Source organism: Phasianus colchicus, chromosome 1 (genome assembly GCF_987193195.1).
Source record: "Phasianus colchicus chromosome 1, bPhaCol1.hap1.1, whole genome shotgun sequence".
Taxonomy (NCBI): domain Eukaryota; kingdom Metazoa; phylum Chordata; class Aves; order Galliformes; family Phasianidae; genus Phasianus; species Phasianus colchicus.
This window is the reverse complement of record NC_143436.1, coordinates 195,258,163-195,283,162: the sequence shown is the minus strand read 5'-3', so window position 1 is coordinate 195,283,162 and position 25,000 is coordinate 195,258,163. Positions and strand designations below refer to the sequence as shown.

The 25,000-nt window shown below is 46.6% G+C and overlaps 1 protein-coding gene across 1 annotated transcript in view; it reads right to left on the bottom strand.

The window, feature by feature from the left end:
* The window catches only part of WNT11 (Wnt family member 11), a 25,244-nt gene extending 23,451 nt beyond the window's left edge, over positions 1-1,793 (bottom strand). Inside the window, exon 1 of the mRNA XM_031601066.2 lies at positions 1,702-1,793. Within this exon, the coding sequence (XP_031456926.1) occupies positions 1,702-1,784 (83 nt within the window). The 5' untranslated portion in view covers positions 1,785-1,793. The remainder of the gene's footprint in view (positions 1-1,701) is intronic.
* Between the last annotated feature and the right edge of the window lie 23,207 nt (positions 1,794-25,000).

The following is a 25,000-nucleotide window of genomic DNA, read 5'->3' as shown; positions in this document are numbered from 1 at the left end:
TGGTGGGTGCCTTGTCCATAGAGACACTTAAGGTCAGGCTGGATGGGCTCTGAGCACCTGATGGAGCTAACCCTGGCTCACTGCAGGGGGGTCGGACTAGGGACTAGGGTCCCTTCAACTCAAACAATTCTATGATATTATGATATATGCAAAGCTGAGAGCCTAAATACTTGGAGTTGGGCTTTGAGACTTAGCTGTGGTGCCTGCTACAGGGTAGAAAGACAAGATGGTGAAAAGCAAATCAAATCTCGATACCTTCTTCTTCCTCACAGTATGGAGAGAGAGCACAAAAGATGCCCTAATGCAGGCAAACTTCAGATCATGTGCACTTAAACACCCTATGGAAGGATTCACCCTGCTTCTCTTCATGCATGTAAAAGGTGGATGTGTGGTCTCAAACAGCTCCCTGCATTCCATGACATGTCCAGAAAGCATCTCTTGATGCTTGTGTTTGATGTCTATCATAAGAGTAGGCATCTGTAAAGTCCTTTCTCTGCTGGCTGCACGCAGGGCATTGAATGCACTGGCTCCAAAACATCTAATTTAAGAGTAAGAAAGTTGTCAAAGGAAGATGTGGGTGCCCCATCCATGTAGGCATTCATGGACAGGCTAGATGGGGCCCTTGGCACCCTGTTTAAGTGGGGGGCAAGCAGCCAACAGCAAGGGGTTGGAACTGGGTGGGCTTTAAGGTTCCTTCCAACCCAAACCATTCCGTGATTCTATGACTGATTCTGAGTTTCAATGAAAAAATCCCACCTTTTCAAGAGACGGTGAGGGGAAAGCCTCAAGTGGCAAAGGCTGGGTCAGAAGGATGGGAATTAAACACAGCACAAAGTCTGTGGTGAAAGGAGGAGTAAAGCAGGAACCTCTTGTCCTAATTTCACTGCCTATCCCCAAGTTTCTCACCTAAACACACTGCATCCCACACAAGAGACCTTCCCTGGCATCTCATTTTATTGTGCCATTTATGGGAGATGCTCACTTGAGGTTAGCCCACATCCCATTATTTACTTTGTGCGCAGCTTCAAACCAGAGCAGAAACAGAGGGCAGGAAACCAGATGGGTGCTGGAGGGGTTTGTTTGTTTGCTTTGCAGTAAGCAACTAATCGATCGCTTGCTTAAGCAAAGAAATGAGATAGCAATGTTTTCACTTTGTTTGCAGTGACATTACCTCAGAGGAAACTCGATCCAGACTTGACCACACTCCTTGGTATTTCTTCACCCTCCTCCCCCCTCCCCACTTCGTTTTTAACACCCTTCGCAAAATCCAAAGGTTAAAAGGTCCACCAAAAAAGCATGTTATCTGTCAAGCATCCCCTGTGGCTGGAGATTATCCCCACTGCCCTCCCTCCTGCTCTCAGCTCCTGCCTCGCATGACCATTGGTCCCAGTGGGAGCTGGTAGGGGCTGACACTAGAAACTTCATAAGTGGTTCATGCGAGCATTCAAGTGTGTGCCTTTCCTTTGCTATCAACAAGGAGAAGAAAAAGCAAGCCTAAATCATGCATATTTTGCAAAGAAGATTGAGGCATGTTGTTAGCACAAGCCCCGAGTCCACACACTTGAAATCAATGAATGCCCAGAGAAGTGCAACACGCACTGCTCTTTAAATGGCTCAAATAACAGAGCTGCAGAACCGTGTAACAGAGCAGCAGTGACTACAAAAGGTTCTAAAAATGCCGAGAGATAGCTGGGTACTTACATCCATTTTATCCCATAGCAAATCCCCGTCTGCAGAATCAAGGACAGAAAAGCAGCTAGCAAAAATTGCGGGCTCGGCTTCATTTTCTCCACCGTCCCCCACTTTCAGTAGGAAATCAGCTTCAAGAGGGGAAAATAGGAGGCTTCTGAATCTCCTGTGCGATGTATTTCCTTCAGCCTGTGTGTTGGGGATGCACAACCTGGAAGGAGACAGAGCACGGAGCCACGGTTAGCTCTGAGGTTGGGCGAGTCGCCGTGAAAGAGATCTATTATCCAAATCGCAAAGGAGTGGTTTATGAATCACGATGAAGTTTGGATTATCCCCTCCCTCGCCAAGCCTTGATACAACCTTTCGAGGCAACAGACAGACAAAACGTATGGCTTGAATTACACCCTGAGTTATGGTCTGATTGTGTGTTTCCATTTAACCCTGCATACGGCAAGGCTTCGTTTGCTGTTTGGCTTTATTTCCTCCTCTCTAAAATGTTGGGAAGAAGTTAAAAAAAAAAAAAAAAGAGATAAATCTTAAGACGTGCTCAAATCTCACTCACTCTCCATCTCTCCCTTCCTTCTCTCCAGAGTTTTTTTTTCCTTTTACAAATTAAAAAAAACTACATTTCCCAACTAACGCAGGTGCCCGTGCCCTGCAGATGTTTCAGGCTGATCTGTTGCAACAAATGCGTTCTGCTCTTTCCCTTCTGCTTTCCTTCTCACCTCATTAACTCTGCCTCTCACTTCTTCCAAGTCCTCGGGCACCTGGAGCTCACCGAGCGGCTTTATAAACACGCAGCCCCATCGCTGTAGAGCAGCCCGGAGGGAAAAAAAGCTCTCAGCGATTCCCCCCTCCACTCCATTTTCTTCTTCACTCCAAACAAATAAACAAAGCAGCAAACAAACTCAAATTCTTACAAGGGTCCTCTCTATCTCCAGGGCATGACTTGTTTTAGCAGCGATATTAATAGCAGTAAATGGGTTTCCCTTCAGTTCTCCACTTCAGAAACCGCTTCGGGCTGTTCATTGTGGTCTTTGCGGCGGTTTCCAATGGCAAGCCCACCCCACAAGAAAGCCAACGACAAAACAAGCAGAAAAGCCTGCCTCCTGAAAAGTACTCACCGACATCCCCAAGTCATAGGTTAGTTAAAACTGGAAAAGACCTCTAAGATCATCAAGTCCAACCCCAACCTATCCCACCATGCCCACTGACCGTGTCCCAAAGTGCCACATCTCCACACTTCTTGAACACCTTCACAGACGGTGACTCCACCACCTCCCTGTGCAGCCTGTGCCAATGCATCACCACCCTTTCTAAGTAGAAATGGTTCCTAATATCTCATCTGAACCTCCCCTGGTGCAACTTGAGGCCATTACCTCTCATTCTACAGATGCAACTGCATCCCTCCCAGCACCGTCCTTTCAGAATTTTGGGATGGAGAACAATCAGCATTGGGGACCCCCTTTGCCACCCATTAACTTGGGGCAAATATGTCTCACCTGAGCCCCAGCTCTGGGTTTGTCCCCACTGCACCTTTCTGCCTTGGTGTCCCAATTACAGAAGCAATAGTGGAAGGGAGAAGGAATATTCCTGGGTGTTTGCTCTGCAATCTGAAATGCGTTTTTCCATTCTGGCTGCTATCACAACCCTAGTGTCTGCCTGGTCTAAAGGGTTACTGGAGAAGTGCTGTTATTACAGAGGATTTTAATAAACTCTGAAGGCGAGTTCCCATCTCCCTTGAAGTCCAAGACAAAACTCCAGTGGACAAGAGGAGGTAGGATTTCATTGCCATAGGCTGTTTTCCTTTAATGCCCACTTGGATTTGGGTTTGATGCATCCATTGGAGGGGAAGGCAGCGCTCCCAGGAGCATCCAGACATACTTCTCAGCTCAGGGTATTGCTCTGTCTTTTCATCTCTGGAAGCTCTTTGCTTCCCTCCCCTCCACGAGCACACTGGAAACCTTCAACCCTTAATCCTGCCCATGCCTTTTAGTGTCCATTTAGATATTTCAGACCCCTTATCTCCTTCCCATGAATGGCTAAACAGCACAGAGTTGAGGGCAAGATGTCTCAGACGGTCTCACTATCCAACATCATAGTTCTGTGACTTGAAAAAAAAATCAGGCTTTTCATCAGTCAGTCTGTCTGTCTGTCCATCTATCTGTCTGTCTTTATTTACTTATTTTTCCCAAAGAGAAATAGAAATTATCCAGCTTCCCATCCTGAGAGCTGCAAATTTTGCCCACGATCGCACCCCTGTTACTCAGGGAGGCAATAAAACTCCTTTTTCCACTCACTCCGGCACAGGTTACGTTTGCAAGAGGAATTTGCAAAGGGGAGGGAAGGAGGGAGACTCGTTGGGGGCAGACGTGATGTTTACAGCTCTGCAGAGCTCTGGGTCACTGATCAAACCGGCAGCAAGTGGCCCGCGGTCTCCTCAAACCGGCGCCGTCTTTAACTCAGAGCTCCCTTTTCCTGACACCCTGGGGCTGTTTGCAGGCAGCCCCACTCTTGCATGCAGGAAAAGTTCCTTGCATGCAGCATATGTTCCCATCTGACACCTCTGAGAGTGCAGCTCCAGGATGGGAACAAGCAATGTGGACTATATATAAACATGTGAGTATCCGTCTCACCTTTTCCCAACTTTCCCACTCAAGAAGGAAAGTCACCCAGCTGACTCTTATTTTAAGGGTATTTTATACGAGGGGTAACACATCTCCCAATGACTTGGAGAGAGGATGGGGAGAAGGGGGTGATGTATCCCCCTTCATGCTTTCAGCCCTGTCTCTTGCAGCACCCAGCACTCCAATGTCCCTATATGCTTCTGCATCAACCCTCTCCCATCTAGTCCCCTCCAGTCTTCCCTTTCCCTTACAGCTCCTGGGTGCCTGATCTCCCTTGTAACTGCTTGATCTCCCCTCTCTCTTGCAGCCTCCAGGTTTCTCCTCTTCATCCCCTGGGTTCCACACCCTTCTACACCCTCTAGGTCCCAAATCACCCTTTTGGGTCTCTCCTCTCCCTTTTAGCCTCCAGGTCTCCTTTTTCCCCTGCAGCCTCCGGGTCTCCCCTTTCCCTTCCACCCTTCAATCCTCCCTTCTCCCTCTATTCCCCAACTCTCACTTCTCCCTCCGTTCTCCCCTCTCCTTTACATCCTCCAATTCCCTCCTCTCCCTCCATTCTCCCCTCTTTCCTCATCCTCCAATTCACCCTGCAATCTCCCTCTAGGGGCTCAGCTCCCTCTTACACCCTCCAAACCATCTCCTACCCTCACTCTACCACTCCTACCTCAATCCGGAGACCACTGCCCCATCCCATACCAGGGTAAGGGGGGGGAGGTGTCCCCTCAGCTCCTCACCCCAAAGCCCCCGATCCCCACTTACCTCCACCCGGGGCAGAGCGAGGGCTGAGTCCGGATCCCCTCTGCCTCAGCGGCCCCGCGGAGCCTCCTTATATGCGGTCCCCGCGGCTTTGATACGTGATGTCAGCCCGGATTAGCATAACAAAGGGCTCGGCCGGGAGCGCTCCGCGCCCCGCGCATCCCCTGCGGGTCGGAGCGGTGCTCCGCGGGGCTCCGCGCCCGCAGCGATGCGCAGAGGGGAGGAGGGGAAGGGGAGGACCCCCCTCCATCCCCCCCCCCCATGTTGAGCCCTCCCTTCGGAGCTGCCCCCGCTGCCTCCGGGGAGGGCAGAGTTCCACGAGGTTGGCTCGTTTTAATGAGCAGTAAATAATTAGCAAGAAAAAAAAAAAAAAAAAAGTTTATTAAAAAAAAAAAAAAAAAAAAGCCAAAAATGGTATTTTCACCGGAAAACTTTGAAGCGTGGCCTCTCCGGAGGATGATCAGCGTTCGCTGGCTGCCCGGCTGAAGGACAAAGATACTTTTCAGGCACGGGGCTGTCAGGTGGATTTCCAACTCTTGAGAGGGGAAGAAATCACTTGGTGACGGTCATAGCGCGGCTGCGAGCAAACGTCCCCGCTCTGTCAGCCCCCGGGTGGCACCGCCTCGGCTTCTTCGATCTGCATTTAATCAGTTTGGAAAGTTCAGGTGTTGAGATCTGGGTTGTTTTGTTTGTTTGTTCGTTTGTTTTTCTCTCGTAGCTGTATTGGTGATGGGTGGCTGGGAGTTGCTTGCATCCAGAAGGAAAAGAAGAAGAGAAGAAAGAGAACGTAGAATAGAAGCATAGAATCGTAAAGGTTGGAAAAAAAAAGAAAAACGAGTGAAAAAGAGAGGAAGGGAGAAAGTGAGAAAGGGAGGGAATAAAAAGGAGAAAGAAAGAAAGAAAGAAAGAAAGAAAGAAAGAAAGAAAGAAAGAAAGAAAGAAAGAAAGAAAGAAAGAAAGAAAGAAAGAAAGAGAGAAAGAGAGAGAAAAAGAAGAAAAAGGAAAAAGGAGAAAAATGATAAGAAAAAAAGGGAAAGGGAAAAGAAAGGGAAAGGAAAGGAAAAGGGAAAAAATAAGTAAAGGGAAAGGAAAAGGTAAAGAAGGGAGAGGGAAAGAGGAGAGAAGAGCCGAGAAAAAGAGAAAAGGAGAGGAGAGGAAAGGAGAGAAAAGAAGAGAAAGGAGAAAAAAAGCAAAGAAGAGGTAGAAAAAGAAAGGGAAAGAGGAGAGGAGAGGAGAGGAGAGGAGAGGAGAGGAGAGGAGAGGAGAGGAGAGGAGAGGAGAGGAGAGGAGAGGAGAGGAGAGGAGAGGAGAGGAGAGGAGAGGAGAGGAGAGGAGAGGAGAGGAGAGGAGAGGAGAGGAGAGGAGAGGAGAGGAGAGGAGAGGAGAGGAGAGGAGAAAAAAGAAAAGAAAGAAAAGGAAAAGAAAAGAAAAGAAAAGAAAAGAAAAGAAAAGAAAAGAAAAGAAAAGAAAAGAAAAGAAAAGAAAAGAAAAGAAAAGAAAAGAAAAGAAAAGAAAAGAAAAGAAAAGAAAAGAAAAGAAAAGAAAAGAAAAGAAAAGAAAAGAAAAGAGAAGAAAAGAGAAGAGAAGAGAAGAGAAGAAGAAGAGAGAAAAGAAAAGAGGAGAAACGAGAAAAATGGCTTCTCAACCTCATCCTCCTGAGCATGATTTTTGTGTGTGTGTGTCAGCTATGACCTGTGAAGGAATTGGCACTGGTTGCAAAAGTACCTGTGCCATTTTGATCATGCAGATTCATCATAGATGTCAGGTGAGAGGAAAGAAGAGGATGAATGCTTTACTCTTAGGACCAAGAGACTCCAAACAAATTTCCTAAAGTTCTGTTTTGGAAAACTTACTTATCTAGGGTTATACTTTTATGTATGTGTCCCTGCACTGCGAAGATTGAATTGGTATATACTGGTCACTGATGAGCTTTCCTACATTGACTTCAAAGAATACCATATACACAGTCCTGAATTCCCAAAGCCTCTATATTATTTAAGGCCAAGAGTAGCCAGCAGCTATGCACAGTTTGTCCATTTTTCTTTGTGTGACAATTGCCACCAGATGCTCAAACAGCCTGAGACTGCCATTTCCCCAGTCTCTTCCCACCTCAGGAGTGTGCACCTCCTCCTCCAGGGTTTCATAGAAGCATAGGCTCATTTGAGCTGGAAGGGACCATTAAAGATCATCTGGTCCAACTCCCCTGCAATGCACAGGTTTAGGATTAGGGTTAGGGTTAGGGTTAGAGCTCCATCAGGTGCTCAGAGTCTCATCCAGCCTGAACTTGAGTGTCTCCCAGGATGGGGCATCCACTACATCTCTGAGCAATTTGTTCCTATGCCTCACCACTTTAAAAATCTTCTTCCTTATATCCAATGTAAATCTCTCCTGTTCTAGTTTGAAACCATTTCCCCTTGTCCTATCACAGCAGACCCTGCTAAAGAGTCTGTCCCCTTCCTTCTTACAGCCTCCCTTTGGGTACTGGAAGGCCACTCTCGAGTCTCCTTGGAGCCTTCTCTTCTCCAGGCTGCACAGCCCCAGCTCTCTCAGCCTGTCCTCATAGGAGAGATGTTCCATCCCTTGGATCATTTTTGGGGCATTCCACTGGATGCACTCCAACAGCTCCGTGTCTCTTCTATTCTGAGGACTCCACATCTGGATGCAATACTCCAGGTAATGGCTCACAGTGCAGAGCAGAAGGGCAGGATCACCTTCCTTGCCCTGCTGGCCACATTGCTTTGGATGCAGCCCAGCATACAGTTGGTTTTAGGGCTGTGAGGACACAGTGCTGGCTCATGTCCAGTTACCATCCAGCAGTACACCCAGGTTCCTACCAGCAGGGCTGTGCTTCATCCTTACATCCCCCAGCTTGTACTGATAGCGAGGGTTGCCTCAACCCAGAGGCAGACCTTGCACTTGGATTTGTTGAATCTCACAAGTTTCTCCTGGGCCCACTGCTCAGCCTCTCTAGGTCCCTCTGGATGGCATCCCTTCCCTCTGTGTGTTGACCACACCCCACAGCTTGTTGAGCATGCACTCAATTCCACTGTCAATGTCATTGATTGAGATATTTAAGAGTTTAGGTCCCAGTGCTGACCACTGAGGGACAGCACTCATCACCATTCTCCATCCAGACATTGAGGCATTGACCACCACTCTGAGTACAATCTCACAACCATTTCTTCATCCATCCAGACAGTCCACCCATCAAATCATTATCTTTCCAATTTGGATAGAAGGTTGTTACAGGGGACTGTGTCAGAGGCCTCACTGATATCCAGATAAATGGCATCAGTGGCTATTCCCTTGTCCACTAACACAGTTACACCTTCATAACAAATGACTAGATTGGTCAGGCAGGACCTGCCCTTGATGAAGCCATGCTGGTTATCCCATATCACCTCTCTCTGTTCCATGTGTCTTGTCCATTGTTACCAGCCTGCTTCTGTTGCTCACTAGGTGGTATGCCCTCCTGGACTTTCCATTTCTGATTGATGTACCTATAGAAGTCTTTCTTATCCTTCTTTGCACCCCTTGCCAAATCCAGTTCCAGCTGGGCCTTGATCTTTCAGACCCCATGCCCACAGGTTACCTATTTCTAGTTCCACTGCCTGTGCATTTTCTTCTTGCCCTCCAGTTTGACCAGCAGGTCCCAGTTCAGCTACGCCAGTCTCTTGCCTTCTTTTTCTGAATTGCTACACCTGGGAATGGAGAGCTCTGTGCCCTGAGGAAAGCCTCCTTAAACATCTGCCAGCTCTACTCTGTTCCCCTGTCCTTGAGGACGGATACCTAGGGAATTTGTTGACTAACTCCCTGAAAATCTGGAATTTGGCTTTCCTAAAGTCATAATTTTCCAGTGGCACAGTGGCTTCCAACTCCTGTTTGTTTCCCAAACTGCATGCATTGCTGTAGAGGCACTTCAGCTGTGCAGCTGGTCTTGACACCTTCTTGGAGGTTAACTCCTCAATTCCTTAGAAGTATTTACCTTAAGTCTCCCTGTAGTCTTCATCATCATAACATGCAGCAGGTTGAAGGCTTCCACTAGCACTTTGTCCCTATAGTTGTCTGTACTGTCCATCACCTTGTCATGGGCAGGCTCACTATCACCCAAGATCTTTAGTAGTTATAAGACCCACGTTTTTGCAGTAGGCACCTACTGTGCTTGGAGCTATGCAAACACAATGCAATAAGGGAAGTCCTACTTTCATAGTAGGTACACTGTGATGAGTCAAGAAGAGTGTGGCAAGAAGACTGAGGGAGGTGATCCTCACCCTCTACTCTGCCCTGGTGAGGTCACATCTGGATTACTGCATCCAGTTCTGGGCTCCACAGTTCAAGAAAGTTAGGGAACTAATGGAGAGTCCGGAGGAGGACCACAAAGGTGATTAGGGGCTTAGAGCATCTCCCTTATGAGGAAAGGCTGAGAGACCTGGGAGTGGTCAGGCTGGAGAAGAGAAGGTTGAGCAGAGGTCTTATCAGTAGTCATGAATATCAAAGGACAGATGTAAGGTGGATGGGGGCAGGCTCAAGAAAGAACAAACTTTTTTACCATGAGAGTGATAGAGCACTGGCACAAGCTGCCCAAAGAGGTGGTGGAGACTCTTTCTCTGGAGATATTCAAGAGCCTCCTGGACACTCTCCTGTGTGATTAGCTGTAGGGAACCTTCTTTAGCAGGGAGTTGAACTTGATGATCGCTAGAGATCGCTTCTAACCCCTATGGTTCTGTGATTTTGCAATTCTCTGAGGGTAAATGTCACGGAGTTAACGAGATCAATTTATGCCCATGACAGGAATAGAACCCAGAAGAATAGTGAGAAAAGCTCTACAGGATACTTAAATGAGGTAGGATATATGCTCTACACTAACCACATGCATATGGGGAGTTATTTAGGAAGAGCTTTAGGAACTTTAAAACCATCACAAACCTTTAATCTGAGACAATGTCTTGCATAGACAAGCCCCCAGGCCCTGATATGCCAAAACCTTTCAGCGTGTGTTTAAATCCCCTTAATCTCTATGTGACACGTTGTTGTCTAAGTGCTTTGCTGAACCGTGGATGTCATTGCTGAAACACTGCAAGGCTTTTCCTCCTGCTGCTCATGCACAAATTAGGGCCAGGCTCTGGTGCAAAACATGGAAGTTTTTTGGGACACACTGGAAGGGAACTGCTTTAATGTACGTATGTGGTATTATTTGATAGGACCTGAGGTCTGAGTCAAGGGTTTAAATCTAGAAGTTGATCAGCCATTAGGTTTCCTACCATTTCTGTGGGTCAAAAAAATATTGCCATTTCCATCAGCAAAAAGTTACTTGGTTCATCATCTACCATGGGATTTTCCTGAAAGAGGACTGTCCACACCAACACAACAATAAATAAACCAGAGCTGGGACTTTCTAAGAGTGTTTATGGCTGTCAGCTGAACAAGCCCCATGGGAAGCAAGCAGTTCTTGGACAAACAACACCCTCTGGCACTGCAGCTTGAAGACATGGGGCGATTTGGGGAGTGGATGTTCCCACCCCTTATTAGATTTGGAGACAGTGGGACAGAGTTTTCTGGATTGCATTTCTGAAGCAACATAATTATGAGACTCAAGGCAACGTTTGGAACATCATCTCCTTGTGAACTCTTAGCATAGCTACTTTGGGGAAGAAAAAAGTAATTTGAAGAAAGGTGCTGGGCTGGAAATAAGGCTCTGTGGCCATCTGATGCAGCAGGTGCAGCGAGATCTGAGATGTGACACTCCCCCTCCTGCCCCAAATTGGATGGATTGGATAATCTTTTTGGTCTTTGTCAACCTTAATGATTCTATGATTCTATGAAATCCATTGGGAAAATCCATCAGGATGCATCAGGGTAGGGTGCAACTATGAGATGTCAGTCCTCAAAGTAACAGTAGGCAGAAGAAGGAGCATCAGTTCACACCTCTTCCTGATCCCAAAAGTAACTCAGGTGGGACGAGGTGAGACCCTCATCCTCATTATTAAGTCCTAATATTGTTACGGATCTCCCCCAGCTGTATAACCATGCATTACCATTGAGAGAGGGATACAATTTTGGTGTTGAGGAACTCAACTGGACTTCAACTAGCAACCTATATACAAAAAAAAAGGCATTTTCCATTATTAATGCCACCCATGCTGCCTTCCATAGCATCATTTGTCATTAGTTTTTATGCATGTGTCTCCTCACCCTCTCTCCTTCCCCCAAAGCCCCCACAAAGAGAGGAGACCCTCCATGGATAACTCACAATAACATTAAACATATACAGAACCAGGACCAGAGTGTAAACTCTCCTGGAGCAGGGGGCCACGCTCCTCCATTTAAAAATCTCTAAAACGCAGTGCCAAGTCGTGGCACTCTGCAAATATTTATTAATATGACATCGTTATGTATACTGTGGGGTGTGGTATTACAGTTTTATCAGTGAGTTTCAAGATGCTGCGTGCTACGAATGAGCCATGAAAGCCATCACACGCGCAGAGGGGTTAGGGTAACACTTCACCCAGCATTAGTGTGTGTTCTGCATGTGACAGTCAAGGGAGCCATTTATAAATGTTCTGGAGGTGGGGTTTTTTTTGGTAATTAATGAGTAGGGGTTGGTGGTTGGAAGGTGCTAGGGCATATGACAGTCAGCCCTGTGACAAGATGACAAGATGATGTTCCTCTGCTCTAAGCAAGAGAGATCAAACAAGGACCTTCCAAAATGCTGGAAAGCTCCTATAAAAGTAATCAAGGTTCCTCCAAATTAAATGCAAGCCCAGGAAAAATATTTTGTGATTGTTTCCTCTGTGCTGCCACACATAGAAAGCATTGATAGTCCTGAAGAGCAAATGCATTGGTGCAAGTCTGGATATAGCCCTTCCTGCTTTGTGGTACACAGGGGCTGTGCCACATCTCTGGGAATCATAGAATCATGGAATCATGGAATCATTAAGGTTGAAAAAGACCAATAAGGTCATCAAGTCCAATCCCAGCCCAACACCACCATGCCCAATAATCATGTTTCTCAGTGCCACAGTTCTTGAACACCTCCAGGGTCGGTTACTCCACCACCTCCCTGGGCAGCCTGTGCCAATGCATCACCACTCTTCTAGCAAATAAAATTTTCTGAATATCCAACCTGAACTTCCCCTTTAGGCCATCACCTCTCATCCTTTTGATATTACCTGGGAGCAGAGGCCAATATCTACCTTGCCACCACCTCCTTTCAGGTCACTATAAAGAGTAATAAGGTGTCCCCTGAGCCTTCTCTTCTCCAGACTGAACAGCCCCTGTTCCCTCAGCTGCTCCCCATCAGATTTGTGTTTTTCACTGCTTCATTGCCCTTCTTTGGACATGATCCGCAAAGAGGTAGAGGATGAGGAAGACAGCTTTGGATATAAGAATTATTTTCAAGTGTGATTTCTCTGAAGCTGACCATAGGATTGAAACAACATACTGCAGAGGAGCAACATGTGAACAAGTATTGCACCCCCACAGCTGGCTGCAACACCATGACCATGGGAGGGCTGCAACCCCAAGGCTACATCATCATAAGCATGGAGGGGATGCAGTCTCCTGCAAGGAAATAAAAGAAAATGGATTTTTGTCCCAAGACAGTGTAGTTAAAGTGACACAAAAACTCAGTGTTGCCCATACTATGATTCCAGTAGCAAGGCTCTGAGCTGTACCTCCATCTCACTCTCCCCACATTTCTTTGGGGTTTATCGCCCTCACCATCTCACCTTGCCTTTAGCATCATTGCTCCTCACCTATGCTGCAGGAGTGCCTGGCTGGAGGCCCAGCAGAGCTCTGCACCAGCCCTGCTCCCATCCTCAGACAGAAGAAAACCAAAGCAGAGCCTCTTGACTCTTGTGCCATTTGGCTGGAGACCATAAAGCCCGACCTCCCAGCCCAAGGACTGAGAAAATGTCCCACCCCTACCCCAACGCTGCCTTTAGGCCTCCATCCTAATAAAAACCAGCTGTCAACTCCTCTCTCCAACGCTGAATGATCCCTACAGGGTGGGGTAATGCTTTTTCTTCCCTGCAAAGAAGTTCAGTAACCCCTCCTTTGCTGCGGTGCAGGAGCTGGAATCCTCCTCACAGGGGGCTTAATAGAGGATGACTAATTAATAACAGTGATTTGCAAGAGTGGAGAGATGGAGACCAACTGGAAAAGATAAAATGCCTGAATGACCTTTTTGGAATAGGAGGAACATTGTGAAATATTTGCATCACTTGTTATGATCCCGGCTTTGCAAATGCTGGCTGAGAGTAAAAACACCTCTTCTACGAGCAAAACATTTGTTAGACATCCCTATTTCTGCCCATTTTTAATCCAGTCCCTGATCCCCGAACTCATTCTGGGATGTGTGCACTGGGATAAAGCTGTGCCAGGTTTTGAAGATCTTGGGACCATCTCAAGCAAGGCAGCTTTAGAGCCACGTTATCCAAAGGGCTTTGGGAGAGGTTTTCAGAGCAGGCTGGCTTGTAGGAAAGATGTCTTCAGGCAGCCATCCCCACTGCCACACCTCCTGGGCAAGTATTTCAATCTTGTTCATGCGAACATTCTTCATCTCTGAAAATCCAGCTGGGATTGGAGGGGCTGAACATTTCTGAAGAGCCAGGCACAACTGGCTCTGCTGCAAGGATGTGTTTCCAAGGCAAAACAAAGCAAAAGCAAGACATAATTTGGACCACCGTGTTCATCTATGACCCCTGGCTGTGAGCGTAGGACATCCAACCACAGCCAGGGGAAGGATCCCAACATGAGTCACAGTGCCCCATCTTGGTCAAACAATTCTAGCTGTAACGCTGAGAGAAAGATGGCTTTGATGGAGACTAGGGACAACAAGCAGATTAATGGCATAATCACCGTTTGACTTGACTGTACTTGGTAGAAGTCCAGACGAGTACTTTGAAACTCAATCTGGAACCATTTGGACGAGAAAACTTTCTCCCAGGTGCACTCTTCTCTATGTAATCATACGCATAGGTATGTTATATTTTTACCTAAAAAGCTTCCTTGCATTTCCCAGCAGTCATTTAATGCGTTCACCTCACCAACTCAATCCCTGGCTGGGAAATGTGGGTTTGAAGCAACTCTGCACAGCTCAGGTGGGGGGCTGATTTTCAAGCATCTGCCCCCTACTCCATCCCACTAACACATGTCAATGCTGAATGCTGTTTTCTTGACCTGTAAAGTCTGGTCACGGCTATGGGCACCAGGAGACGGTCGTCCACTTGCAGTTCAACTTCTCAGTTGAGAAATGAGCTTCTGAAAACCTGGTTTGTGATTTTCTTTAAAAGACTGAAGACATGCAGACTGGGACCTCTTCCCTTCCAGCAGTCAGTTTTATTAAGGACTGGTTTTCAAGGGGATACTATGAAAGCCTTTCCCAGACACAGGCTTGTTACTTCATTGTTATCTGAACCAGCCTGGAAAATATTGCGGATGAGTCCCTTTTGTTGACAGCAGTGAATCTTTTTCCTGAGTGGAGTGGTATGCTTTCTGTCTGCTTCCACCCTGACAGTTATTTGGGATTTCTGTTTACTTCCAAACACCTGATTACGGGGCATGGTTCCTCTTCCACGATGGAATGTGTCCATGTGAGTGGTCCTGCAGAGCGTTCATTCATCTCTGCTTCATGTGTGTCCCCACACAAGCACGCACACCTCTCTAAACAACCTGTCCAACCATTGTTTTACTTTAGTGAAACCCAATACTGAAGTTTACATTCACCCATGATGTCATGATACAGGTTGTAACAGTGAGCTGGTGGACAAGGACCTCAGCGTTTAAGCAGCTGCATCGGGTGCCAAAACTTTGTGAAACAGGTACTGGATGAGGTATAGAATGATGGAATCATAAAATCACAGAAAAAAGTTCGAGTTGGAAGGGATGCTTAAAGGCCATCTGGTCCAACTCCCTTGCAATGAACATGGACACCCACAGATCCATCAGGTGCTCAGAGCCCCATCCAGCCTGACCTTGGATGTCTCCAGAGATGGAGTAACCACCACCTCTCTGGGCAAGATAAATGGTGTCTTGTCTGAGTCACTTTGCCTGGGCAGCTTGAACCTGCCTATCTTGGATGCCATGCCAAGGATGCTCACGCAGAAGTGGGGTGCTTGATGCTGTAGTTGTTTTGAGAGGATTCCTTGGTCTGCCCTGTGCTGGAGGTCTGACCAAAAGCTTCCTCCATGACTTTCAGTCTCTGCATCCAGACCCCACACAACTCAGTGGAAAAGCTCCATTAATATCAATGGGACATGATCAGATGTGAAAAGCCAGAGCCTTGGTGACCTACGGTTGTAGAATCATAGAATAATTAAGGGTGGAAAAGACCTCAAGATCATCTAACTGTCTAAAACCCCCAGCCCCCACCAAATATCTGAATGAAGAGCAATAATAAAAATAATAACACCTAAAAAAAGCAACAGAAAGATATCTCCATCCATCCTGGCAGAAAAAAATCAAGGTTTGGCACAGAACAATCTGAGAATGTGTCTGAAGAGCTGCAAGTGGGTTCTGTACCAGACGGAGGAGCCAAAAAGTGTTTGACCACAAACAGCGTGTGATGCACTGCAAAACTTTTCTCGAGGAGATATTTAGAGGGTGGGATGGCTGGCATGGATAGGAGAAGGGGGGAGGCCTCTCTGGGGGAGGAATATCTTTAGCCTTCAAACAACAGCCACTAAAATATCCTCAGCTCTGCACATCCCCAGGGGTGCCAAGGGCTGAATGCTTTGTGCAGAATGGCTTTGCTGGGTTAGCTCAATCTCGTTGAAAATTATTTTTTAGCTGTCCCTTTTGTAGCGAGGAAGGATAGAGCAAAGATAGGGCCTGATGCAGTGATGTCAGTAGGCTTTGGATTAATGGGTTTTGGATTGGACCCACGGTGTAAGAGACAGCGCTCAACTCCAGCCATAAATAAAGTGGCTTCCATTAACGTTTATATTTGCTTTAATTTATTTAACCAAGAAAGTCAGCAGAGGCCCATAGGTCTCAGTATTAAGAATGAGCTGGCCAAGACAGCAGCAGATAAAGCTTGCACCAGCGTAAATCAAAGCTTCCATAAGTCATGCTCAGGAAAGCATGGGTGAGTAAGGCAATAAAATGTGGCCATTGTTTTTCTTTATTGTATCGTTCTCAGCTTTCTCTTTCCATTGCAGCCAAACACAATTTCTGCTTCATGGTTTTAAGAGGTCTGGGAGAGGATGGGCTAAACTCATTTGCAAACTGAGGATGTAGAGCAGTTCGGAAGCTGGGATTTGCAAGTAGCTCACAATTGATTTCCCTCCTTTTACGGCCAGATAATAATAACAAAGATGAGATCCAGAAGATTTATGTTAATCTTTCTCTACTTAAATGTTGGAAAAGGCTTCACCTCCATCTTGTTGGACCCACATCATGAGAAACCACTGTGTCCACTGTTGTTTTGTCTAGTATAACTGGAGATGATCCATGTGTAGCCAACACTGTCCATCCTGGAAATGGGTACACTTAAATGTCCACATCTCAAGGGCATGAAGAGCTGGAGAGCTGCCCTGAGCAGAACTTCCCACTCTGGCTTAGACACTGAAACTGTAGATCCACCATCCTCACAATTCTGAGCTCACACTAAGTACCTCAGCTCATTTCCCTCAGCACAGGGCTACAGTTTTGCACTGGGGATAAGGAGATTTCATCATTCTGTGCTTGGCGCAAGGAGATTTCATCATTTTGCATCCTTTAAAGCTCACCTTGGCAAAATGCCCTTTTCCCAGCCAGTCATGGCACCCACCACCTCACACCTGCTGGGGGTACCAAGTGTGTTTTGGTCACTTTTTTTTTTTTTTTTTTTTTACCTTTTATAATTCCCCCAAGGACAGTATCAGTTTACAACTGTATTGCAGTGATGCTGTTCCTGATACTACAATCACAGCTCTGTTGTGATTTCCATTATAAACCTTGGGCTAGCCATTGGGGGTGTTTTTTTTAATTCTTTTGCTGGAGTCTACAATTTGATTGTAAAAACTCGTGCTGGGATGAAATTCAGCTGCCAGGTCTTGGTTGGGTAGCAAATCTGATTTAACCCTGAGGATGCTGAACTACTTTCACATAGGGGTGTGAGAGATGAACCACAAGGGCAGCAAGGAGGGATGGTTCACTTTGGTTTGGGTTATCTAGGGACAGAGACGTGGAGAAAATCCAGCGGGATGCCACAATCCTCTTGTTGTTGTCTCTTCTGCATCTTTTGGACTACAGATTGCAGCAGATGCACTTTATTCCTTTAAGTGATATCTTCTTTTCATGGGTATGACTTGTTTGAGCTCTTCAGAAGGAATTTCTTACTGCTTTTTGAGCTTACAAAACCCACACTCATTAAGTTTTGTTAGATATATGTCACTGAAGAGCATCTTTCCCCCCTTGCTCTATACTTTATCCAATAAACTTTTGAAGCCCTCCTCCAAAGTAGTTACATTTTCCCAGGAAGACCTCTTTAGTTCAGATGGTTTTCAGATTTGACAACAGCTGCAGCTCACCACGAACTGTTGGTTTCTGGGGGAAAAACTCCTCCATTCAGTGAGTTTACCACCCTACCACCAGCCCAGCAAGCTCTTCCTCAAGGAGAACGCAAGGTGAGGACTCAATAGAGCTGAGCATGGCACAGAGAAGGTTGTGCCATGGACAGGGGTTTACTGGAGAAGAAAAGAACAGCCAGAAGGACACACTGCATCATAGAATCAATAAGAATGGAAAAGATCACTGAGACCCCCAAATCCATTCCCAGGCCTTCCCCACCATGCTCACTAAGCACTAACTTAGCACAGATCTCCATAGTTAATGAACATCCCATAGGATGCTATTGGCCCTCTTGGCCACCTGGGCACACTGTTGGCTCGTGTTCATCTGGCTGTTCTCACCTCAGTGTGAAATGGGAGCTGCTGATGCATGAGCTACCCATAGACTACCCAAACTCTGTGAACCTAGAATAAAAAATGCAATGGAAAGCATATCTTGCAGTTACAGTGGGATAGGGCAAACACGCTTCCAGTTCAACCAACTTTCTTTAGACCATAGAATTGATGAATGGCTTGGGTTGGAAGGGACCTTAAAGGTCATCTGCTTCTAAGCCCCCTGCCACAGGCAGGGCTGCCAACCACTAAGCCAGGTACCAGCTCAAGCTGCCCAGGGCCCCATCCAACCCAGACAAGGCTGAGAATCTTTCCCATCATGATGCCTCCTTCCTTCTCTTATTTTACAGTGAGGCAATTCTTTACACCAAGTCCCCTAGCCTTTAAATCCAGCCAAAAGGCTGTGAGGTGGATTCTGGCAGCTTTACTCCCATGGATGCTGCTGTGGTGGGGTGGTTTGGGGTCACCCATGGGATGGAACAGAAGGAAAAATTGCTTCTTCGTGAAAGCAATGCAGCATGAAGCCACCAGTTCCTCATTGGAGAAGCGGTGTAATAACACTTCCCTAAGCCTGTGGGGGCATGGTGAGGATGATGCTGCTAAAAACATTTGTGCTGAGCAGATGCCTCAGCCTTGAGGGCCCTCCTGAGAGCCTAGAATTGATGAGATGAGGTGTTGTGGCTGTACAAACCTCTAATCTATCAAAGCAATAATCTGTGGAAGAAAGATCCTTTACAGCACAGTCACGATGCAGACGGTAAGTGGCTTATGGAGCATTCTACCTATCAGCTGCAGAAATACAGTATTAATAAAATATGCTGACACGAGAGATTAATAGCTCAGAACCTCAGTCCAAAAGAGGTTAGGACGAGCCTATTCTTCCTCTGGGGTTTTTAACAACGAGGAATTAAGTAAATGTTAGGCACTGAAGATTACTTGAAGGCAATATTAAAGCAAGGTTTTGCTCTGGATGCAGGCTGTAAAACCATCACTGTGGGACTCCAAGTTTATTGTCCTGCAGTGGTTTTGCACAGTGTACCAATAAAGAGTGGCTTCTTCTCAGTGCTCGTGCTGTAGTCACATCCCAGGATTGGAGAAGCTTTCTGAGAAGAAATCCAAATGTCTCTCCTTCATCCAAAGATGACGGACAGTGCAGCCCCTACCACTGTTCTGTGAGGGATTTGGATAGGCCTTTGTCATTTCAGACCAGTATAATTACAAGTGCTGCAGGGTGATTTTAGAAAAGTGGAACTCGGGCTTGGAAAAACAGAATAGAAGAGTCCAGAGCTACTTTTGCATCTGTTATATGTGAATTTAGGGCTCCATCTCATGTATCAAAGGGACGATGCAGTGCTCATCAACGTTGTACCAGCAAAAAAAAAAAACCAAAGCGTTGTATCTTACTTAAGTTGGCTCTTTTCTCCTTCTGATAGCAAATTCTTTGTCAATGCAGCTGTGCTTTTGCTGGAGTGGTGGACCTGCTGGCTGACAATAGAGAAGGAGACAGAGAGACAGGAGAGAGTAGGAAAGGAGGTGAGGATGGAAGGGAGGGAGGGAGGGAGGGAGGGAGGGAGGAAGGAAGGAAGGAAGGAAGGAAGGAAGGAAGGAAGGAAGGAAGGAAGGAAGGAAGGAAGGAAGGAAGGAAGGAAGGAAGGAAGGAAGGAAGGAAGGAAGGAAGGAAGGAAGGAAGGAAGGAAGGAAGAGAGGGAAAGGGAAAAGAAAAATGGGAAAGGGAAAGGGAAAGGGAAAAGGGAAGGGCGAGGAGAGGAGAGGAGAGGAGAGGAGAGGAGAGGAGAGGAGAGGAGAGGAGAGGAGAGGAGAGGAGAGGAGAGGAGAGGAGAGGAGAGGAGAGGAGAGGAGAGGAGAGGAGAGGAGAGGAGAGGAGAGGAGAGGAGAGGGAAAGGAACAAGGAAAGGAGAAAGAAGAACAAGGAAAAGAAAGTTAAGTATTCTCTTCTCCTTGCTATAGCCATATGAACCCAGACAACACCCGGTCCTTCAGCAGAGCACCCCTACAGCAGCTGCACTCAGGAACCTCAGCTTTTAGCTATATGGAAAAAGTCCTTACCATTTTATGAGCAACTTTTTAAGCAACTTTCAATAAGAGGCATAAAGAGGCTTGATTGAAAACCGATGACACAATCTAGCCCTGCTTTTAGTATTTTGGCATGCAGCACAAACGCATTTCTGAAATCCCTCCAGCATCTAGAACTGTACCTGGAATGGTTTTAGGACTAATATTAAAAATGTATGGTAGGCTGGAGGCAGGTCTGCTCAGATGAGGGAACATCAAATGTGTTCCCTTCTTTTCTGTCTTTGAGCAGTAAAATCATAAGAATCTTGTGAGATGTGCTTTCCCTCGGGGTAAAAGAAAAGAAAATCATGATAAAGTACCTTCAACTTAATTTAAAACTATTTTATTTGGTGTTTTCTCCAAGACTCTTAAGAATGCTTGCAATCTCATTTGTATGGCTATGGGTCTTGTTCAGTCAATTCCCATTTCCACCACTGGGCCCTGGTCTTCCAGGAACATCTGCCAAATAAAATGTTTGAAAAACAAATACATGTGGTCTTTACTTAGAAGTCTTGAGGGTATCCAGATCATAAATTTGTTGAGGAGCATGTGGCATTGCTTATTTACTCACAATTGGTTATTTTCGTTGTGGGAGTTTTCCAACCAAGTTAGAAAATCAGAAAGCATGATCTTAGTAAATCCAGAATGTAACTTAAATTAACAGCTGAGGGACTCATCAAAATTCTTCCCTGGAGTACAAAGACATGGGAATTTCTTCAGTATTGATCAACTTTTATATAAATGAAGCCTGAGGGAATAGAAACATCATTATTAGAAAGATGCAGATACCAAGCAAATTTCTGGGCAGATGAAGAATACTTGGACTTGGGGTTTGGGATGGAGATGAGACTCTACTGAGTGTCTCTGAAAGAGCAGAACAAAGTATGCCAGCCCCAAGCAAACAGCTTGTGGTATCTCTATGACTGCAAAGGGGAAATTGCTTCTGGGAAGCTTTGGGATGAGGTTTTCTTTCAAGTTTAGGGTTCTATTTGAGCTTCAAAGTCGAAGTAAGAATCAACATGGAGTTGGGGGACGGGGAAAGCATTTCATGCTCTTCTTCACCATTGTATCTCTCCAAAGGGAGGGCATCTGCATCTGCACCGAGGTTTTGGTTCACATAAACTCAAAGCAGAAGACCTGATCCATGGGATTACATACCACATCCCAACCAAGAGTGGGTCCAGGGGACCAGGATATGGCTAGCCTAAAAATAAAATCTCTTGGGGCTGTGGATTGTAAATCTTCAGTGCTGTTTCACTCCATGGTCTGGTGATGTGGATATAGCCAGATATCTTTACCTAAGGAACACTGTGGGTTGTCATGTTGGGGTGTGGATGAAGACCATGCAAGGAGACACAGAGTCTCCAAATATTGGGATCCATGGGTCATATACACACTGTCAAATAACAAAGGATTAGGAAACACCCCTGGGCTGAAGGATACTGACCATGAATGCCCACCCCACAAGGGCTGTCCCCATCTGGAGCACATTCCCTATTGCAGCGTGCATTGCCAGCTATCCCCCAGCTCACATGCTGCCCCTCTGGCCCCAAGACATAACAACCGTTTTGTGTGTTTTGGCCAAGTTAAACTGTCTGAAATAATATGCGAGCTGTGCTGCAGACCACCGGCATGGTGTTTTCTAGCATGAAACCCGATGTTTGAGGGTGTGAAGCCTGCTGGGATAATGCTGGAGGGCTAGAGATGGGGCAGATTCAAACTCACACACCAGGGTTGGGCATGGGATGGAGGATGAGGACCATCAGGATGGGCTCAAGATCAGTTTCTGGTGTCATCCTGGCCAGCAATGCAGATAAAACTTCCTTGCTGAGTTGGCTTGGATGGCTCTGGAATAATTCTTTCTGACAAAGGCAGCGTAAGAGGTGCTGCCCATTATGGACCATGCATGTTCAATCTTCTATCTTCAGCTTCTCCATTTAAGAAACTCAGATCAAGCATTACAAATTCAAGTCCTGGGGAAGAGTTTGAAGGAAATCCAATATCATCCCTTTACTCCACCAAATCCTCATCCTTTTGGATGACTATAAAAGGGATATTAAAATTAATATTCAGAGGGAGGCCGAATTATCATCCTTAATGTGTGTGCCACACATTTCATGGAATGAATCACAGAACCACAGACTGGTTTGTGTAGGCAGGGATCTTAAAGTCCACCAGCTTCCAACCCCTCCATGGACAGAGAGACCTCCTGTAGACCAGATTCACAAAGCCCCATCTAACATAGTGCAGGGCACTGCCAGGGATGGGCCATCTACTGGTCCCCTGGGCAGCCTGTGCCAGTGCCTTATCATCCTAAATTTTCTATGCATAGAGCAGGAGATATCTGACAAAATGCTTTCCTCAGCATGTCCCCTTTATATTCACATAGAGGAACATTGTGATATGCTTCTAAAGGGAGCCATGGGAGAAAGAAGATGAGCTGCCTTACAAGAAACTCTGCAACAAACACAAAGGCAGTTCAGAGCAACTGGAGGGATCTGGTCAGTGATGTTGGTGAAACAAATCCTGTTTTCTGTGTCCAGAAGGGAGGAGAGGAGTCTCTTGGGAGACTCATTGCTCTCTCCAATACCCTGAACAGTGGTTGTAGTGAGATGGGGGCCAGCCTCATCTTCCAGGTAACAGCAGCAGGACAAGAGGTAATGATGTTAAGTTGCATCAGTGGAGGTTCAGATTGGGTATTAAGGAAAATTTATTCTCCAAAATGGTCATAACGCATTGGCACAGGCTGCTCAGGGAGGTGGTGGAGTCACCATCCCTGGAGGTGTTCCATGAACCATGGAGATGTGGCACTGTGGTCAGTGGGCATGGTGGGGATGGGTTGGGGTTGGATTTGGTATCTTAGTGGTCTTTTCCAACCTTAATGATTCTAGGCTTTCTATGTCTAAGAGGCCTTCCAGTCACCACATCAAATCAATGACTTGTGCTGAAAATTATTAAAGAAACACCATGCCATGGGGAAGAAAGTAGGATAGGTGAGTTGGTGAAGGGTTGGCGGGTGGCTTGAGATGGGCTGAAGATGATTTGACAGTGATGGAAACCAGCATCCCTATGGAACTGGGAATCATAGAATTGTTTGAGTTGCGTTTAAAGGCCATCTGGTCCAACTCTCTCTTGCAATCAACAGGGACACCTACAGCTCCATCAGGGTGCTCAGAATGTGTGGGATTAAATAACCAAAGCTTTCCAGCACAGTGGATCAGCAAACAGACCTTGGGAAGAAAAGATGTGCTAACTGCACAGTTCCATTGGCGTGTGTTTGCAGGGTCCGGCTCCAACAGCAGGGTGAAAGGCAACGAGAGCCATAATTAACTTCAGATGTACCTGTCAAGATGTCACGGACACAGAGCCGGAGAGGAGCAGCGTGTTATTTGTTTCTCATAATGTAACAATTATCTAGTTGTAAGAGGGGCTCTCTCCCGCACTCTCTCTCTGCCTCTTGTTTTCTTTCCCCATTCATTCACACATTATTTAACTTTTGACTTGGACACAGCAGGTAAAAGCATTTAACAGCTTGGCTGCTTGTTCAGACGGAGCTGGGGAGAGAAGGGAGGGGGGTGGGGGGAGCAGACTGCGATTTTTCGCTTTAAATTTTCAAGTTTTCAGCACGGTGTTTTTCTTATGGTGTGTGTTGGAGAGGGGAGTGGGGGGGTGGGAAGAAATGGGAAGGAAAAAGGGGGGGGGAAAAAAAAAAGGCATTCCACAAAGGCGCAGTCACATTTTCCAATGTTAGAACATGCTCTCTGCTGTCCCCAGCCTTTGCTCGGAGACGCATTCCCTGCTCCATTGGGGAGGAAAAAGGTCAGCGGTAAAAATTTCGCAGGAACTCCATCATTGTCCTCGTGGGACGTGTTTGTCAGGAGGAGAGAGCCGGGCGTCTCGCTCTGTCGACACAAATCCACATCACAAAACGTGTGGAGAGCTTGGGGGGTGGGAAGGGAGCATGGCTGCTACCCATAGGGTTGGGTGTTGCGGGGTGGTTGTGTCCCCTGGTACCCATGGTATGGATGGATGGACGTTTTGTTGGGTGATAATGGCTGAGAGGCAGACTGGGGAAGGGGTGATTTACGCTGGATAAAAAAACAACGTCCTAAATCCTGGGGGAAAATCCTGGGGTTTATGTGGAGGAAAGGTATGGCTGCACTGCTGCCAGGTATGCAGCTCTTAGCACAGTTTTGGGCTCTGAGAGCGTTTGCCCAGTGCTAGCTCCTAAGCAGAGTGAGCTTTTTAATGGGGAGCTAAGGCAGCTGCTGCAATAATAACTCAGTCTCCTGGAATCACCCCAAAATGAGACGGGAGGTTGTGGTGGTTGATTTTTGCTAGTAAGCACACACCGATGTGGGGCGAGGGAAGGGGGGCAATGCATAGGAACACGTGGAGCATCCTCCCGGATGAGGATTTCTGTCCCAATGCACCCAGGGGGATTCAATCATAGAATCCTTTGAGTTGGAAGGGATCCTCAGGGGTCATCCAGTCCTACTCCCCTGCAATGAATGGGGACACCTACAGCATTTTTTTGCTCCCAAGAGGTAGCAAGCAAACAGCCCCATCCCTACAACCAGGCCTGGCCCCCTCCCAGCATAGCATGGCTTGTTGCATTTTCCTCCCAGCACAACACAAAGGCTCAACTGTGCTTTCAGAAAGATCCCAGAACCGGGACGCCACATGCTTTGAAGTGTTTTAGGGTTTTAAAATGTTGCTTTTGAGTTTGAGGTTTTACTTTCCAGATCCTCCCCATCTCCCCCAGATCACATCATGCTGCTCACATCCCTCAGGCCATTCCCATGGGTCAGGGCTATGCACATCCCCTGATTTACATGACCACATGTGAGACACAGATATTTACCTGACACTATTTACTCAGGCAGTTGGCACAAAATGAGTTTATTTAAATAGAACCATAGGATCTTTTGAGTTGGAAGAGACCCTGAAAGGCCATCTGGTCCAACTCCCCTG